General features: G+C 44.4%; 1 protein-coding gene across 2 annotated transcripts in view; it reads left to right on the top strand.

Annotated features, from left to right (window-relative positions):
- LOC139542851 (prickle-like protein 2) overlaps positions 1-11,677 on the top strand; it is a 68,164-nt gene extending 56,487 nt beyond the window's left edge. For both annotated transcript variants that reach the window (XM_071348764.1, XM_071348763.1), the window contains exons 3-9: positions 3,973-4,086; positions 4,201-4,338; positions 5,696-5,899; positions 6,427-6,613; positions 8,092-8,246; positions 8,338-9,112; positions 9,242-11,677. In XM_071348764.1, coding sequence (XP_071204865.1) covers positions 3,973-4,086; positions 4,201-4,338; positions 5,696-5,899; positions 6,427-6,613; positions 8,092-8,246; positions 8,338-9,112; positions 9,242-10,248 — 2,580 coding nt within the window. In that variant the 3' untranslated portion in view covers positions 10,249-11,677. The remainder of the gene's footprint in view (positions 1-3,972; positions 4,087-4,200; positions 4,339-5,695; positions 5,900-6,426; positions 6,614-8,091; positions 8,247-8,337; positions 9,113-9,241) is intronic.
- The last annotated feature ends 6,352 nt before the right edge of the window (positions 11,678-18,029 follow it).

The following is an 18,029-nucleotide window of genomic DNA, read 5'->3' as shown; positions in this document are numbered from 1 at the left end:
CAAAAAAGCCTTCGACTCAATTTGGCATGAGGGTCTGCTATACAAATTGATGGAAAGTGGTGTTGGGGGTAAAACATACGACATCATAAAATCCATGTACACAAACAACAAGTGTGCGGTTAAAATTGGCAAAAAACACACACATTTCTTCACACAGGGTCGTGGGGTGAGACAGGGATGCAGCTTAAGCCCCACCCTCTTCAACATATATATCAACGAATTGGCGCGGGCACTAGAACAGTCTGCAGCACCCGGTCTCACCCTACTAGAATCCGAAGTCAAATGTCTACTGTTTGCTGATGATCTGGTGCTTCTGTCACCAACCAAGGAGGGCCTACAGCAGCACCTAGATCTTCTGCACAGATTCTGTCAGACCTGGGCCCTGACAGTAAATCTCAGTAAGACCAAAATAATGGTGTTCCAAAAAAGGTCCAGTCGCCAGGACCACAAATTCCATCTAGACACCGTTTGCCTAGAGCACACAAAAAACTATACATACCTCGGCCTAAACATCAGCACCACAGGTAGCTTCCACAGAGCTGTGAACGATCTGAGAGACAAGGCAAGAAGGGCATTCTATGCCATCAAAAGGAACATAAATTTCAACATACCAATTAGGATCTGGCTAAAAATACTTGAATCAGTCATAGAGCCCATTGCCCTTTATGGTTGTGAGGTCTGGGGTCCGCTCACCAACCAAGATTTCACAAAATGGGACAAACACCAAATTGAGACTCTGCATGCAGAATTCTGCAAAAATATCCTCCGTGTACAACGTAGAACACCAAATAATGCATGCAGAGCAGAATTAGGCCGATACCCACTAATTATCAAAATCCAGAAAAGAGCCGTTAAATTCTACAACCACCTAAAAGGAAGCGATTCCCAAACCTTCCATAACAAAGCCATCACCTACAGAGAGATGAACCTGGAGAAGAGTCCCCTAAGCAAGCTGGTCCTAGGGCTCTGTTCACAAACACAAACACACCCCACAGAGCCCCAGGACAACAGCACAATTAGACCCAACCAAATCATGAGAAAACAAAAAGATAATTACTTGACACATTGGAAAGAATTAACAAAAAAACAGAGCAAACTAGAATGCTATTTGGCCCTAAACAGAGAGTATACAGTGGCAGAATACCTGACCACTGTGACTGACCCAAACTTAAGGAAAGCTTTGACTATGTACAGACTCAGTGAGCATAGCCTTGCTATTGAGAAAGGCCGCCGTAGGCAGACATGGCTCTCAAGAGAAGACAGGCTATGTGCTCACTGCCCACAAAATGAGGTGGAAACTGAGCTGCACTTCCTAACCTCCTGCCCAATGTATGACCATATTAGAGAGACATATTTCCCTCAGATTACACAGATCCACAAAGAATTCGAAAACAAATCCAATTTTGATAAACTCCCATATCTACTGGGTGAAATTCCACAGTGTGCCATCACAGCAGCAAGATTTGTGACCTGTTGCCACAAGAAAAGGGCAACCAGTGAAGAACAAACACCATTGTAAATACAACACATATTTATGTTTATTTATTTTAACTTGTGTGCTTTAACCATTTGTACATTGTTACAACACTGTATATATATAATATGACATTTGTCATGTCTTTATTGTTTTGAAACTTCTGTATGTGTAATGTTTACTGTTAATTTTTATTGTTTATTTCACTTTTGTATATTATCTACCTCACTTGCTTTGGCAATGTTAACACATGTTTCCCATGCCAATAAAGCCCCTTGAATTGAATTGAGAGAGAGAGAGAGAGAGAGAGAGAGAGAGAGAGAGAGAGAGAGAGAGAGAGAGAGAGAGAGAGAGAGAGAGAGAGAGAGAGAGAGAGAGAGAGAGAGAGAGAGAGAGAGAGAGAGAGAGAGAGAGAGAGAGAGAGAGAGAGAGAGAGAGAGAGAGAGAGAGAGAGAGAGAGAGAGAGAGAGAGAGAGAGAGAGAGAGAGAGAGAGAGAGAGAGAGAGAGAGAGAGAGAGAGAGAGAGAGAGAGAGATCCTGTGCATCAAACCTACCAAGCATAGCAAATTAGCTGTCAAACATTTCATGGAAGCGCAAATGTGAAGAAATTACTCAACTGTCACTGTTGAGATGACATGACGTGAGCAGAGAGGTCAGAGCCCAACGTAATGACAACCGTGACCAAACCATGAAGATGACCTGAAGGATAGTCTGTGGAATGCATCGTCTGAACGACATGAAAGTAATGAAATGATGGTGCCTCTTTTGGTTTCTAAATTTTTTTGCTGTTTGTTGGATTGCTATGTTTTATTCTATCAGGATTGTCATTCCTAACCCCTCAAATTGGAACAGACTGAAACATAAACTTCCACCACAGAGAGAAAACAGCACAGACATAAAAATGATTAGTTCTTTCCGTTGACTGGAGCTGTCCAGATGAGGGAGAAGTTGGTTCTTTGTTTGTTCTCAGGCTGAAGTAATAATTCCTGCTTGTCTCCACTGTAAAGTGCTGCACAGTGGGACCTGTGATGCGATGCTGCCACGCTCCCTTCCTCCCACCAACCCTTCCTCCCTCGCTCCCTCCCTCTCTTCCTTCCTTCCATCCTTCCTTCCCTTCTCCCGACCCGCCCTCCCTCCCTTCCTCCAGCCCAACTGCCCTCCCTTCCTTCCTTCCTTTCCCCTCCCTCTCTTCCTCCCTCCCTTCAGGAGCTCTGTTAATAGATGACAGGCAGGGCTGATGATAGTTATTTTCTCCAGTCAGCCATCTTGACAGGATTCTGAGGGAGGCTGTGGCCTTTCTCTGAACCAACAGGAGATGAAGGCAATCAAGCCTGCTGGATTATTGTGACCTACAACTAAGTTTAGCGTCTGCTGTTGACTAGATGGCTGTTTTCTAGTGGATTGGAAGGCCCTCATTTATTTTGTGCAATGTTAGGTGTGAACCACACAATGATTTTAGTTTAAATCTGCTCTGTATGTGTCGAGGATTATGTTGCAAATCATTGAGGTGTGACAAAACTTTAATTGTACCATAAGATTGTTGTGTTCTTGAAGAATAATTACCTGAAGCATTTTCCCTACTTTCTATCGTGTGACTTCAGCTCAGCAAGTTTTCCTGAATGCCTATAATTACTTTGATTGTAGCCTACAGGCATTCAGAAATCATAGATACTTTTTTATTTTCCCATCACTATGGGGGCTGCGGTAGCTTTGAGGGTGGGCCAGCTACTGGAAGGTTGGCGGTTCAAATCCTACTGTAGACCAGGGCAAACATCTAGTGGGAGTGAGCTGGCAGCTGGAGGTTTGCTGGCATTGATGTCTCAGGTTGAAGTAATAATTCCTGCTTGTCTCCACTGCACAGTGGGACCTGTGATGCAATGCTGCCACGCTCCCTCCCTTCCATGTTCCCTAGAGCAAGGAACGTATGTGTTGGATAAAAAGCAGAAGACAAATTTCCATCCTGTATGGACTAATAAAGCTAAGTAGAATAAGAGCCTACAATTGGGACTCTACAAAACACTGTCTGCAATGAAAGAGAACATTGCTCTCCAAGGCTGTGTCTGCGGCAGAGCCACAAGATCCTTTGTTCCAGACACTCCTAGTTCCAGCCATTGTTCTCAAGGCCAAGGATGATGGAGGACAGAACAATAACCAACACAGCAGAATATAAAGCCCATCATCTATTCATTAGAAACTGCTGCTTTCAGGTTCATCTGGGAGGGTTCTTTAACTTTTGTTTTTAATCAACAGACATTTTACCATTCAATTTACAGAGATAGTAAAGTTTATAATGATGGGTAGGCACATGGCCTACTTCAGGAAGGATCAGACTAGCCACTCTATCAATCCTGTCATTACAAAAAATCAACAATCGTTGAGTGCAAAAACAAACATGTACCAAGGCTGTAGAAGATGCTATCATTGTCACTATGCTGAACTAAGACCCTTAGCGTTTTGTGAGACTAAAGCCAGAGTGTTGTGGTTTGTGTCCCTGTCAGGTGCATCAGTACTACGGTTCTCTACCCGAGGACAGGGTGCCGTATGTGAACAGCCCAGGAGAGAAGCACCGCATCAAACAGCTAATTCACCAGCTGCCCCCGCACGACAACGAGGTGACACATTAGTTTACCTGATTACCTGTGTCTAGTGACCTTTGACACATTTACGAAGGGATGTCTAATGTTTTTGATATGGGTGACGAAAGAGTGTTTTGGTTTGGTCGTCAGGTCCGATACTGCAACACGCTGGACGACGAGGAGAAGAGGGAGCTCAAGCTCTTCAGTAACCAGAGAAAGAGGGACAACCTGGGAAGAGGCAATGTCCGCCCCTTCCCCTTGTCCATCAGTGGGGCCATCTGTGAACAGGTACTCACTGCTGACACAAAACAAACATCACAGAAATCCTACAGCACAAAGAGCGGAAACATAGAGGGCACCACTAGGGGATGGTGCAAATGGGATAAAATCCATGCTACAGCAAATTTTATTTATATTTGAAAATAAATTCAGCTTTCTACTCAGATCTGTTCATGTCTAAATTAGATGCTTTCTCTGCCTTGGTTTTGGATTGATGTCTAATCAGCAGGATTAGCCATAAAAGCCCTTCATTGATAAGATCATGCACTTCACATTTAGAAACATTGGATTATTCATATTGTAACTGGCATCTCTCTCCCCTCCTCTCCCTCCTCCTTCAATCTCCCCTCCGTCTCTCTCCCCCTCCTTCTCCCCCCTCCTCCTTCCTTCCCACTCCTTTTCTCTCCCCCCGCCTTCTCTCTCTCCTCCTTCTCTCCCCCTCCTTCTCTCTCCCCCTTCTCCTCTCTCCCCCTCCTTCTTCCTTCCCCCTCTGTACATTTATTTTATCTGACTCTTACTTTCTAACTCTTTCTATCTATTTATATCTTGGCCCCTTTCTCTCTCTCTCTCTCTCTCTCTCTCTCTCTCTCTCTCTCTCTCTCTCTCTCTCTCTCTCTCTCTCTCTCTCTCTCTCTCTCTCGCTCTCTCTCCTCTCTCTCTCTCTCTCTCTCTCTCTCTCTCTCTCTCTCTCTCTCTCTCTCTCTCTCTCTCTCTCTCTCTCTCTCTCTCTCTCTCTCTCTCTCTCTCTCTCTCTCTCAATTCAATTCAATTTGCTTTATTGGCATGACGTAACAATGTACATATTGCCAAAGCTTGTTTACAATGTAAAAATGAGAATAAAAATTGTCAACGGGACAACAGTAACAACAATAACCAAGGGTCAAAATAACCATACATTCAACAATAACAATAAACATACAGTAAAGGACATGTGCAGGTTGATTGGTCTGTCAGACACTGTCCCTCAACTTATGGCAGGCAGCAATGTAGTGCGCTGCCAACCCACAGCTCTCTGCGTCCTCCCCCAACAGGACGGGTAGCCTATCCTCATCAGAGAGGTCTTTGAAACCTTGAATAAGAGTTTCAAATTTGGGGAAATGACACTCTCTAATTGTTTTATATTTTTGACATTTTGTCAGGAAATGCAGCTCCGTCTCAGGTTCTGCTATTGTGCAGTGGTTGCACAGCCTTTCCTCTACAGGGAGCCAGGTTTTCCTGTGTCTACCCTTCTCAATGGCAAGGCTGTGCTCACTGAGCCTGTACTTTGTACTTTGTCTCTCTCTCTCTCTCTCTCTCTCTCTCTCTCTCTCTCTCTCTCTCTCTCTCTCGCTCTCGCTCTCGCTCTCGCTCTCGCTCTCTCTCTCAGTGTGGGGGCCAGATAAATGGACGGGACATTGTGGTGTTTGCATCGCGGGCAGGCCACGGCCTGGTGTGGCACCCTCACTGCTTTGTGTGCTGCATGTGTGAGGAGCTCCTGGTGGACCTCATCTACTTCCACCAAGAAGGGAAGATCTACTGCGGCCGGCACCATGCCGAGAGGCTCAAACCCCGCTGCTGTGCCTGTGATGAGGTAAGCACGCCTGGGTTCAGAGGGCTGGGGTGGTGGGCAGTCGGCTGGGTTAGCTGGAGCTCAGCGGGAGATGGGGTTTAAGGGGTATTGAGTGTTGAGGGGTCTCACCTTCCACATCTCAGTTATCTGAGGAAGTCTTGCTGGGTTTGACTAAGTCTTATTTCAGCTAATTCTAAGATATGTGTGATCTTCACTTGGTAAGAATCTGTCTCCGCTTGGTGTGTATTTCTCACCCTCTCTAGTGGTCTATGGTTTGACAGTCTTTTCTGTCTCTCCGGCATTTTATCTTTAATTATTTTTACTACTGATTTTGGTCTATCTATTTGCTTTAGATTCCGGTTTGCTGATGATTGTAATGTATGCTCTCTCTCTCTCTCTCTCTCTCTCTCTCTCTCTCTCTCTCTCTCTCTCTCTCTCTCTCTCTCTCTCTCTCTCTCTCTCTCTCTCTCTCTCTCTCTCTCTCTCTCTCTCTCTCTCTCTCTCTCTCTCTCTCTCTCTCTCTCTCTCTCTCTCTCTCTCTCTTTTAGATTATCTTTGCTGATGAGTGTACGGAGGCGGAGGGCAGGCATTGGCACATGAAGCACTTCTGCTGCTATGAGTGTGAGGCTCCGCTGGGCGGCCAGCGCTACATCATGAAGGATGGACATCCACACTGCTGCAACTGCTTTGAGTCTCTCTACGCAGAGTACTGCGACGCCTGCGGTGAACACATAGGTACACGGTTTCCTGAACATGATGTATACATACATTGAGTGAAACAAAACATTAGGAACACCTGCTCTTTCCATGACATAGATGAATCCAGGTGAAAGCTATGATCCCTTATTGCTGTCACTTCAATCAGTGTATTTCTCTTTCTTTGTTGTTGTCAGTTCGTATGTTCAATTAATAAATCATGCAATGATTCTATATTCTTCAAAACACGCCTGCATCCTTTACTTGTACTTCCATATTTACCTCTATGTAACTGCTTCTCTCTTCATTGCTGTCCATCTTCCTCCATCTCTCTTGTTGACATATCCATCCCTGCTTTTCTTTTTACCATTTCTTATTCCCTTGACCTATTTTTATCCCTTTCTCGCTCTCTGTAGCTAGGTTTCCATCCAATTGGCGACAGATTTTCATGTGAATATTGTAAAATCCTCATAGAAAATATGCACATTTTCCCACCAAGTGTTGTTTCCAGCAAACTGACTTGTGGATAAAAATCAGTGTGTGATGACATAGTGCACACAAAATTCACTTTTTCATGTGCCGAATAAAAATCTAAAGTTCAATGTGTTTCCATCACATTTTCAACTCTACCAACTCTATTTTTATATGTCAAATAGCAGTCAAGCATCAATCATCATGTCGCCAGAATAAGACCATCGAAATGTATTGAAAGGAGCATTAAGATCACTGTGCACTTTCACCACTCTGTGAAGTTCATCATAACTTATGTCATCTGTAGCCTAATAAACTGCATGACTTTACTTGCATAAAAATTTTGGATGGAAACGTGGTTAGTGTCTCTTTTTACATGTATCTTGCCCCCTGTTTTCACGTCTCTATGACTGTGTTGTTCCCACACGCCATCAGTCTCCCTTTGTCTCTCTGTATCTCTACCTCCATTTCTCCACTTCTCAAATCATTTCATTATTGACATGTTTTACTGGTGACGACAACCTAACGGAGCCATTCAAAGAACCTGTGGTCGTTAAGTGCCAATAGTCATAAAATCTGAGATAAATGTATATTTATTTAGTTATTTATTTAGTTATTATACAGACCGCATAATCCCAGTTTTGGGTAAAATCACAATATCAACCTTCTGGGAAATAAAACGCAGCGTTTGTGCTGTATTTAATTTCTTCTTCCAGTAAATATCATAAAAATATTTTGTAGGCTCATGTTTTACAGATTAGCTGAGGCTCTGAGCAGGCTCTTCAGAGACTGTGTGCTTGGCTCAGCTAATTACTGAGGAAAGTTACAGTCTCTCACTATAGATAATGGGATTCAGCCAGTTAGACTGACGGTAATGCTGCTGATATACCATATGCCTATGCCAGTGTTCTTTCATCCAAAGGCAAGATCAAGCCTCCAATTGTCTGTGATCATTAAGAATCAGTTTGTGATATCCCGAAACTGACACCTTATTAGTAGTAAGCATCATTTCTAATTCTAATGCCAGGATGTGATCCTCTCCCCAGGCATTGACCAGGGCCAAATGACATATGACGGGCAGCACTGGCATGCCACAGAGGAGTGTTTCTGCTGTGCCCGCTGTAAGCGCTCCCTCCTGGGGCGCCCCTTTCTGCCCAAACAGGGACAGATCTACTGCTCACGCTCCTGCAGCGCCGGACAGGTGAACAACCAGCATTTAACTGAATGTTCTGGTGACACCTATATGTGTCTTTTCTATGTATTTCAATTATGTAATCAATTCCATCAAACAGGACCCAGATGAATCCGACTCCTCGGACTCGGCCTTCCAGAGTGCCCGCTCCCGTGAGTCCCGCCACAGCACCAAAATCATAAAACAGGATCACCGAAATACCGAGCAGGAGCGTCGCCAGCCAGCGCCAATGCCTGACCGTCTGTCTGTCGAGGTGGACCCCCTGTCTATCCATATGGACCGTCTGAGCCTTGGCTCCATCCAGACACCCAGCCGAACCCCCAGTCGCACCCCAAGCCGCACCCCTAGTCTCAACCAGGTGTGGATGAGCCGGGACGAACCTTACCCCCCAGCATACGAGGCAGCCTATGAGGGCTCCCCGCGGGACCCCTCTCCAACCCCCACGCCCCTGCTCCTGGGCCCGTGTAACCCCAGGCAGGGCTACAGCCCCAGCCCCAAACCCCACCCCCCAACCCAGAGCTCTGGCAACCCAGGGAAGAGGCCTGAGTCCTGGGTTAAAGAGCAGGGCAACACCAAGCGGACGCCCATGGCGGCATTGAGGGGCCAATCCTTCCAGGACAACTGGATCCACCACAGCCAGGACGAGTTCCGGCCACCCAAGCTGAGGACCCAGATGAGTTTTAACGAGGTGTCCAGCCAAGGCCAGGGCTTCTCAGATAAGAGGAGCATCAGCATGCATGGCTTCCAGAGGGACAGCAGGCCCCCCCTGACCAGGAACGCCATGAGCAACGGCATTAGCTTCACAGAGCCCCTCACCCCTCTGGAACAAACCCCCCGAGGATCCATGGAGTCTCTGGCCCTGTCCAACGCTACAGGTACTGTGCCCTCTCACCTGAGTTTAGAAGATAGACAGTAGATATGATCTAATATGATAATATGGCTAATGATTTATGCTCCCAATCAGGTAATAAAGTATAAATAACCTGTCTGTGTATCTTTCCCAGGTAACTCTCTGGATGGAGTCAATAAGCGTCAGGAGCACCTGTCCAGGTTCTCCATGCCAGACCTTAGTAAGGATTCTGGGATGAATGTGTCTGAGAAGAGCAACATGGGGACACTGGGTTCCCCTGTCCAGTTCCGCAGCTCTGAGTCCCTGACCTCCTCTCGGCCATACAGGAACCTGAATGCGCCCATGCAGGTGGGGTACCCCCTGGGGTACTGGGACGCCCCCCAGCCTCTGGCCTTTGAGGGTAAAGGTCGTGTGGCCCTGATGGGGAGTAGTGGCAACCTCCGCATGCCCGCCGTGATTGAGAGGACACCTCGTCGTCGGCCCAATGAGCCAGAGCCCATACGGCAACAACTACCAACGCAACCACGGCGACGCAAACACCGCGGCAACGGTAATGATGGAAACGGCAACCACCGCAACAGTGGTCGCCACCACCGGCGCTCTCGACGCTCACGATCTGACAACGCCCTCCACCTGGCAGCCGACCGGGCAAATCACATGATGGAACCACCACACCGTCGCGTTCAGGAGGACTACGACCGTTTACCCGCCGGCCGCACCGCCCGGGACCTGTTTGGGGTTGGGGTCATGGGTGGTTACAGACAACAGCCTTATAGACCCTGCCCTCGCACCACCTCAGACCTCACCCTGCACAATGCAGCGGGGGGCGGGGGGATTCAGCCGCTGGGCCTGGGGGGGCCATACTGTGGTGGAGAGGGGTACGGGGAGGGGGCAGACCCCTGGTGCTCTAGCTGCTCCTCGTCCTCTGAGTCTGAAGAAGATGAGGGGTACTTCCTGGGTGAGCCCATCCCCAGACCTATCCAGCTACGCTACCTCAACAATGAGGAGCTGCGCCACAGATACAGCCCTACAGGGGTGGGAGGGATGGGGGGCCACCATGGACCCATACATGGACCCCTACATGGAGGAAACCACGGACAGCTGCACGGACAGCTACACATGCGCCAGAGGAGGAAGAGCAAGAACTGCACCATCTCATAGAGAGTGGAAGGGAGAAAGAGAGAGAAAGGGAGTGGGAGGGAGACAGAGAAAAATTAAGTGAGGGAGAGAGAGAGTATGTGAAAGAGTGTATGTGTATGTGTCAGAGAGAGAGAGAGAGAGACATATATATTTGATGTGTATGAGTTATACAACTGGCTCTGTGCGCGGGGGGGGGGGGGGGGGGGTGTTGTTTGTGTACACCTACACAGTATGATCTAATCAGAACAGGAAGCCTGCAATGGACCGGCTTCTTACACAACTGCAATGTTTACAATGGTGACTAACGATTGGCACGAGCATCACATTTGTATTGTTAACTGTTTATTATATAGAACAAGAAAGGTTACGGCAAATTATAAACTGTGTGTGTGCGTGTGCGCGTGTGCGTGTGAGAGTGATACATCTACAGATACATCCAAGAAATACTGGACGTATTCATAAAATGTACTGCCGTAGTAAAATTACTAGCTGTTTTTTCAAACCAGTTAAAACATTTATAGAAATTGGATTCATGCATGCATAATATTCAGTATGTCAACAAGGCATAAAATAATACTGCAAATAGTTGCAATTTATGATGGAATTTAGCAACTATTTAGCATTGTTTTCCATCTTGAAACAGACAGGGGATAAATTCACCATGTCTGTAAAGTTTAATGAATGCTCCCAAATGACTCAGTTTAAAAGAAGTAATGGTACACAGCAACAAGAGCTCTACGGGCCGAAGTGCTCACGTACCTACTGGACCTTGGAAAACCACCTGAGTGGACCTCTCATACCAGTGATCCACCAATGACTTATAATCAGTCCATCAATTACTAAGGAGAACCAAAAACTGTCTGGCACACACGGCAGCCCTCCAAACCCAGTCAACTGGCTGCGTGATTGTGGAAAATGTGTGCTGTACAGTGTTGTCTTTTACCTCAGTGGAAACCAAGAGCTGCTGAATGTACAGTATCGTTGGCTAGCCGGCCATGTTATCACCATGTATAAGTAGCCTGTTGAACCTAACCCTGTGCTGTGTGTTTTACATAGCCTCCTGCCCTCCCTCCATCCATGCTTACCAAGGACAGCTCTAGCCTTTGCTCCTTGACCATTCAGGCACAGCAGCGCTTCATATGGTCCCGTTTTCTCCCGCAACCTGCTTTGTTTTATAGAGTTAGAATACCACTACAAGATTAATAATAATGAAATATAATAACAATAACAATAATAATACATGTTAAATGTATATAACAGTCAAATAAATGTTATTTAATTTATGGATGTAGTAATGTAAATGTTCTGTACATAATGGCCCTACATATTTATATATATTTTGTAACTACAGAATCATTATTTGTATAACATGATGTAGGGATAGAAAAGTCTTGCATGTTTATTTGTTGATGTTGTGTCATATTGGAATTAAAGTGGATTTTAATGAACAGTGAAAATTTCACGTCTTCTTTTGGTAACACTTTCATAGACACTTTCATAACACTTTGTAGATTTGGCATTGTGTTTTAGGTTATTGTCCTGCTGAAAGCTGAATTCGTCTCCCCGTGTCTGTTGGAAAGCACACTGAACCAGGTTTAACTCTAGGATTTTGCCTGTGCTTATAGCTGTATTCCGTTTATTTGTATCCTAAGAAACTCCCTATTCTTTGCCAATTACAAGCATACCCATAACAAGATGCAGCCACCAACATGCTTGAAATATGAAGAGTGGTACTCTGTGATGTGTTGTGTTGGATTTGCACCAAACATGACGCTTCGTATTGAGGACAAAATATAATTTATTTGCTTCAGTTTTTTTGCCTTGTTTCAAACAAGATGCATGTTTTGGAATATTTGTATTCTGTACAGGCTTCCTTCTTTTCACTCTGTCATTTAGATTAGAGATGTAACTACAATGTTGTTGATCCATCCTCAGTTTTGTCATATCACAACCACGCTGTAACTGTTTTAAAATCACAATTGGCTTCATGGTGAAATCCCCGAGTGGTTTCCTTCCTCTCCGGCAACTGTTAGGAAAGACGCCAGTATCTTTGTAGTGACTGGGTGTACTGATACACCATCTAAAGCCTAATTAATAAATTCACCATGCTCAAAGGGATATTCAGGGACTGCTTTTTATTTTATATTTTTTAAGCTTTTTTTTTGACACATCTACCAAAAGGTGCCCTTCTTTGCAACCTCCCTGGTCTTTGCGGTTCAATCTGTGCTTGAAATTCACTACTTAGTTGAGGGACCTTACAGATACAGTGGCTTGCGAAAGTATTCACCCCCTTGGCATTTTTCCTATTTTGTTGCCTTTACAACCTGAAATTAAAATAGATTTTTTGGGGGGGTTTGTATCATTTGATTTACACAACATGCCTACAACTTTGAAGATGCAAAATATTTTTTATTGTGAAACAAACAAGAAATAATACAAAAAAACTGAAAACTTGAGCGTTCATAACTATTCACCCCACATTTTGCAGCAATTACAGCTGCAAGTCTCTTGGGGTATGTCTCTATAAGCTTGGCACATTTAGCCACTGGGATTTTTGCTCATTCCTCAAGGCAAAACTGCTCCAGCTCCTTCAAGTTGGATGGGTTCTGCTGGTGTACAGCAATCTTTAAGTCATACCACAGATTCTCAATTGGATTGAGGTCTGGGCTTTGACTAGGCCATTCCAAGACATTTAAATGTTTCCCCTTAAACCACTCGAGTGTTGCTTTAGCAGTATGCTTAGGGTAATTGTCCTGCTGGAAGGTAAATCTCCGTCCAAGTCTCAAATCTCTGGAAGACTGAAACAGGTTTCCCTCAATAATTTCCCTGTATTTAGCACTATCCATCATTCCTTCAGTTCTGATCAGTTTCCCAGTCCCTGCGATTAAAAACATACCCACAGCATGATGTTGCCACCACCATGCTTCACTGTGGGGATGAGATTCTCGGGGTGATGAGAGGTGTTGGGTTTGTGCGTTTTACTTGATGGCTAAAAGGCTAAATTTTAGTCTCATCTGACCAGAGTACCTTCTTCCATATGTTTGGGGAGTCTCCCACATGCCTTTTGGCGAACACCAAACATGTTTGTGTATTTTTTTCTTTAAGCAATGGCTTTTTTCTGGCCACTCTTCCATAAAGCCCAGCTCTGTGGAGCGTACGGCTTAATGTGGTCCTATGGACAGATACTTCAACCTCAGCTGTGGAGATTTGCAGCTCCTTCAGGGTTGTCTTTGGTCTCTTTGTTGCCTCTCTGATTAATGCCCTCCTTGCCTGGTCTGTGAGTTTTGGTGAGCAGACGTTTTTAGTAATGGATTTAATGGTGCTCATTGTGATGTTCAAAGTTTCGGATAAATTTTTTTATAACCCAACCCTGATCTGTACTTCTCCACAACTTTGTCCCTGATCTTGTTTGGAGAGCCCCCTGGTCTTCATGGTGCCGCTTGCTTGGTGGTGTCCCTTGCTTAGTGGTGTTGCAGACTCAATACTTATGTAAATGTCATATTTCTGTTTTTATTTTTAAATAAATTTGCTAATATTTCTAAAAATATGTTTTTGTTTTGTCATTATGTGGTATTGTGTGTAGATTGATGAGGAAAATAAACTATTAAATACATTTTAGAATAAGCCTGTAACGTAACAAAATGTGGAAAAACTCAAGGGGTCTGAATACTTTCCGAATGCACTGTACACTGAACAGAAATATAAACGCAACATGAAACAATTTCAAAGATTTTACTGAGTTACAGTTCATGTAAGGAAATCAGTAAATTCATCAGGCCCTAATCTATGGATTTCACATGACTGGGAATCCAGATATGCATCTGTTGGTCACAGATGCCTTACAAAAAAAGTAGGGACGTGGATCAGAAAACCAGTCGGTATCTGGTGTGACCATCATTTGCCTCATGCAACGCGATACATATCGGGGTGAACAGGCAGAGGCTCGGGTGGTTGTTGTCCTTGATGATCTTTTTGGCCTTCCTGTGACATCGGGTGCTGTAGGTGTCCTGGAGGGAAGGTAGTTTGCCCCCGGTGATGCGTTGTGCAGGAGAGCCCTGCGGTTGTGGGCGGTGCAGTTGCCGTACCAGACGGTGATACAGCCCGACAGGATGATCTCAATTGTGCATCTGTAAAGGTTGTGAGGGTTTTAGGTGACAAGCCAAATTTCTTCAGCCTCCCTAGACCCACTTCACCGTCTAGTACGGCAAATGCACTGCCCGCAACCTTAGGGCTCTCCAGAGGGTGGTGCGGTCTGCCCAACGCATCACCGGGTCACACTGCTTGCCCTCCAGGACATCTACAGCACCCGATGTCACAGGAAGGCCAAAAAGATCATTAAGGACATCAACCACCCCAGCCACGGCTTGTTCACCCTGCTATCATCCAGAAGGCAAGGTCAGTACAGGTGCATCAAAGCTGGGACCGAGAGACTGAAAAACAGCTTCTATGTCAAGGCCATCAGACTGTTAAATAGCCATCACTAGGCGGCCTCCAACCAGTATACTGCCCTGAACTTATTCACTATCTCTAGCCAGCAACATCCCGGTTACTAAATCCTGCACGTTAGAGGCTGCTGCCCTATGTACATAGACATGGAATCAATGGTCATTTTAATAATGTTTACATACTGTTTTACTAATTGTAATGTATATACTGTATTATAGTCAATGCCATCCTATTCAACTATTGCTCTATATATACTATTCTATCCACATATTCTTCAGATATACTACATATTCTATCCACACACTGTCCATAATGTCTATACATCCCATCACATATGCACACATATACAGTACCAGTCAAGAGTTTGGACACACCTACTCATTCAAGGGTTTTTGTTTATTTTTACTATTTTATACATTGTAGAATAATAGTGAAGACATCAAAACTATGAAATAACACATATGGAATCATGTAGTAACCAAAAAAGTGTTAAACAAACCAAAAAAATATTATATTTGAGATTCTCCAAAGTAGCCACCATTTGCCTTGATGACAGCTTTGCACACTCTTGGCATTCTCCCAACCAGCTTCATGAGGTAGTCACCTGGAATGCATTTGCATTAACAGGTGTGCCTTGTTAAAAGTAAAATTTGTGGAATTTCTATCCTTCTTAACGTGCTTGAGCCAATCAGCTGTGTCGTGACAAGCTAGGGGTGTTATACAGAAGATAGATGTATTTGGTAAAATACCAAGTCCATATTATGGCAAGAACAGCTCAAATAAGCAAAGAGAAACGACAGTCCATCATTACTTTAAGACATAAAGCTCAGTCAATCTGGAAAATGTGAAGAACTTTGAAAGTTTCTTCAAATGCAGTCGCAAAAACCATCAAGTGCTATGATGAAACTGGCTCTCATGAGAGTTGCCACAGGAAAGGAAGACACAGAGTTACCTCTGCTGCAGAGGATAAATTAGAGTTACCAGCCTCAGATTGCAGCCTAAATAAATGCTTCACAGAGTTCAAGTAACAGACACATTTCAACATCAACTTTTCAGGGGAGACTGCGTGAATCAGGAATTCATGGTCTAATTGCTACAAAGAAACCACTACTAAAGGACACCAATAAGAAGAAGAGACTTGCTTTGGCCAAGAAACACAAGCAATGGACATTACACCGATGGGAATCTGTCCTTTAGTCTGATGAGTCCAAATTTGAGATTTTGGTTCCAACCGACGTGTCTTTGTGAGACACAGAGTAGGTAAACGGATGTTCTTTGCATGTGTGGTTCCCACCGTGAAGCATGGAGGGGGAGGTGTGATGGTTTGGGGGTGCTTTGCTGGTGCCACTGTCAGTGATTTATTTTGAATTCAAGGCACAGTTAACCAGCATGGCTACCACAGCATTTTGCAGCGATACGCCATCCCATCTGGTTTGCGCTTAATTGGACTATCATTTGTTTTTCAACAGGACAATGACCCAACACACCTCCAGGCTGTGTAATGGCTATTTGACCAAGAAGGAGAGTGATGGAGTGCTGCATCAGATGACCTGGCCTCCATAATCACCCGACCACAACCCAATTGAGATGGTTTGGGATGAGTTGGACCACAGAGTGAAGGAAAAGCAGCCAACAAGTGCTCAGCATATGTGGGAACTCCAAGTCTTCTGGAAAAGCATTCCCCGTGAAGCTTGTTGAGAGAATGACAAGAGTGTGCAAAGCTGTCATCAAGGCAAAGGGTGGCTACTTTGAAGAATCTAAAACTTGAAGAAAAAAGAAGAAACCCGCACACTGCCCTTGATAGTATCACTGCTCTTTAATAAGCTTCCTTATGGCCTCACGGCCTTCGTCAGAGCTTTTCATTTTTTTCAACTGATACCATGTACCTACAAAATAGATAGCTCAGATGTGTGAGTGCCTTTTGAATTAAGAATCTAAAATATATTTTGATTTGTTTAACACGTTTTTGGTTACTACATGATTCCATATGTGTTATTTCATAGTTTTGATGTCTTCACTATTCTACAATGTAGAAAATAGTACAAATAAAGAAAAACCCTTGAATGAGTAGGTGTGTCCAAAGTTTTGACCGGTACTGCATATATGCACACATATTTCTATACTCCGGACTCCGACATTGCTCGTCCTAATATTTCTATATTTCTTAATTCCATTGTTTTCTTTCAGATTTGTGTATTGTTGTGAATTGTTAGATATCACTGCACTGCTGGAGCTAGGTACACACGCATTTCACTACACACAAAATAACATCTGCAAAATATGTGTATGCGACCAATAAAATTTGATTTGATCAGGGTGATTTGTAGATCAGGGTGATATGCGCATTAGGGTGATTTGTAGATCACGGTGATTTGTAGATCAGAGTGATTTGTGTAGAAGGGTGTTTTGTAGATCAGGGTAATTTCTAGATCATGGGGATTTGTAGATCAGGGTGATTTGTAGATCAGGGTGTTTTGTAGGTCAGGGGGATTTGTGTATTAGGGTGTTTTGTAGATCAGGGTGATTTGTGTATACGGGTGATTTGTAGATCAGGGTGATTTGTGTATAAGCGTGATTTGTAGATCAGGGGGATTTGTAGATCAGGGTGATTTGTGTATAAGGGTGTTTTGTAGGTCAGGGGGATTTGTGTATAAGGGTGATTTGTAGATCAGGGTGTTTTGTAGATCAGGGTGTTTTGTAGGTCAGGGGGATTTGTGTATCAGGGTGTTTTGTAGATCAGGGTGTTTCGTAGGTCAGGGTGATATGTGTATGAGGGTGTTTTGTAGATCAGGGTGATTTGTGTATATGGGTGATTTGTAGATCAGGGTGTTTTGTAGGTCAGGGGGATTTGTGTATAAGAGTGATTTGTGTATCAGGGTGTTTTGTAGGTCAGGGGGATTTGTGTATAAGGGTGATTTGTAGATCAGGGTGTTTTGTAGGTCAGGGGGATTTGTGTATCAGGGTGTTTTGTAGATCAGGGTGTTTCGTAGGTCAGGGTGATATGTGTATGAGGGTGTTTTGCAGGTCAGGGTGATTTGTGTATATGGGTGTTTTGTAGGTCAGGGTGTTTTGTTGATCAGGGTGTTTTGTGTAGAAGGGTGTTTTGTAGGTCAGGGTGTTTTGCAGGTCAGGGTGTTTTGTAGATCAGGGTGTTTTGCAGGTCAGGGTGTTTTGTAGGTCAGGGTGATTTGTAGATCAGGGTGTTTTGTAGATCAGGGTGTTTTGTAGGTCAGGGTGTTTTGCAGGTCAGGGTGATTTGCAGGTCAGGGTGATATGTGTATGGGAGTGTTTTGTAGATCAGGGAGATTTGTAGATCAGGGAGTGTAGGGAGCAGCAGCATGAGACATTACAAGACT

The sequence above is a fragment of the Salvelinus alpinus genome, chromosome 17 (genome assembly GCF_045679555.1).
Source record: "Salvelinus alpinus chromosome 17, SLU_Salpinus.1, whole genome shotgun sequence".
Lineage (NCBI taxonomy): Eukaryota > Metazoa > Chordata > Actinopteri > Salmoniformes > Salmonidae > Salvelinus > Salvelinus alpinus.
This window is presented reverse-complemented; position numbering and strand designations above follow the sequence as displayed.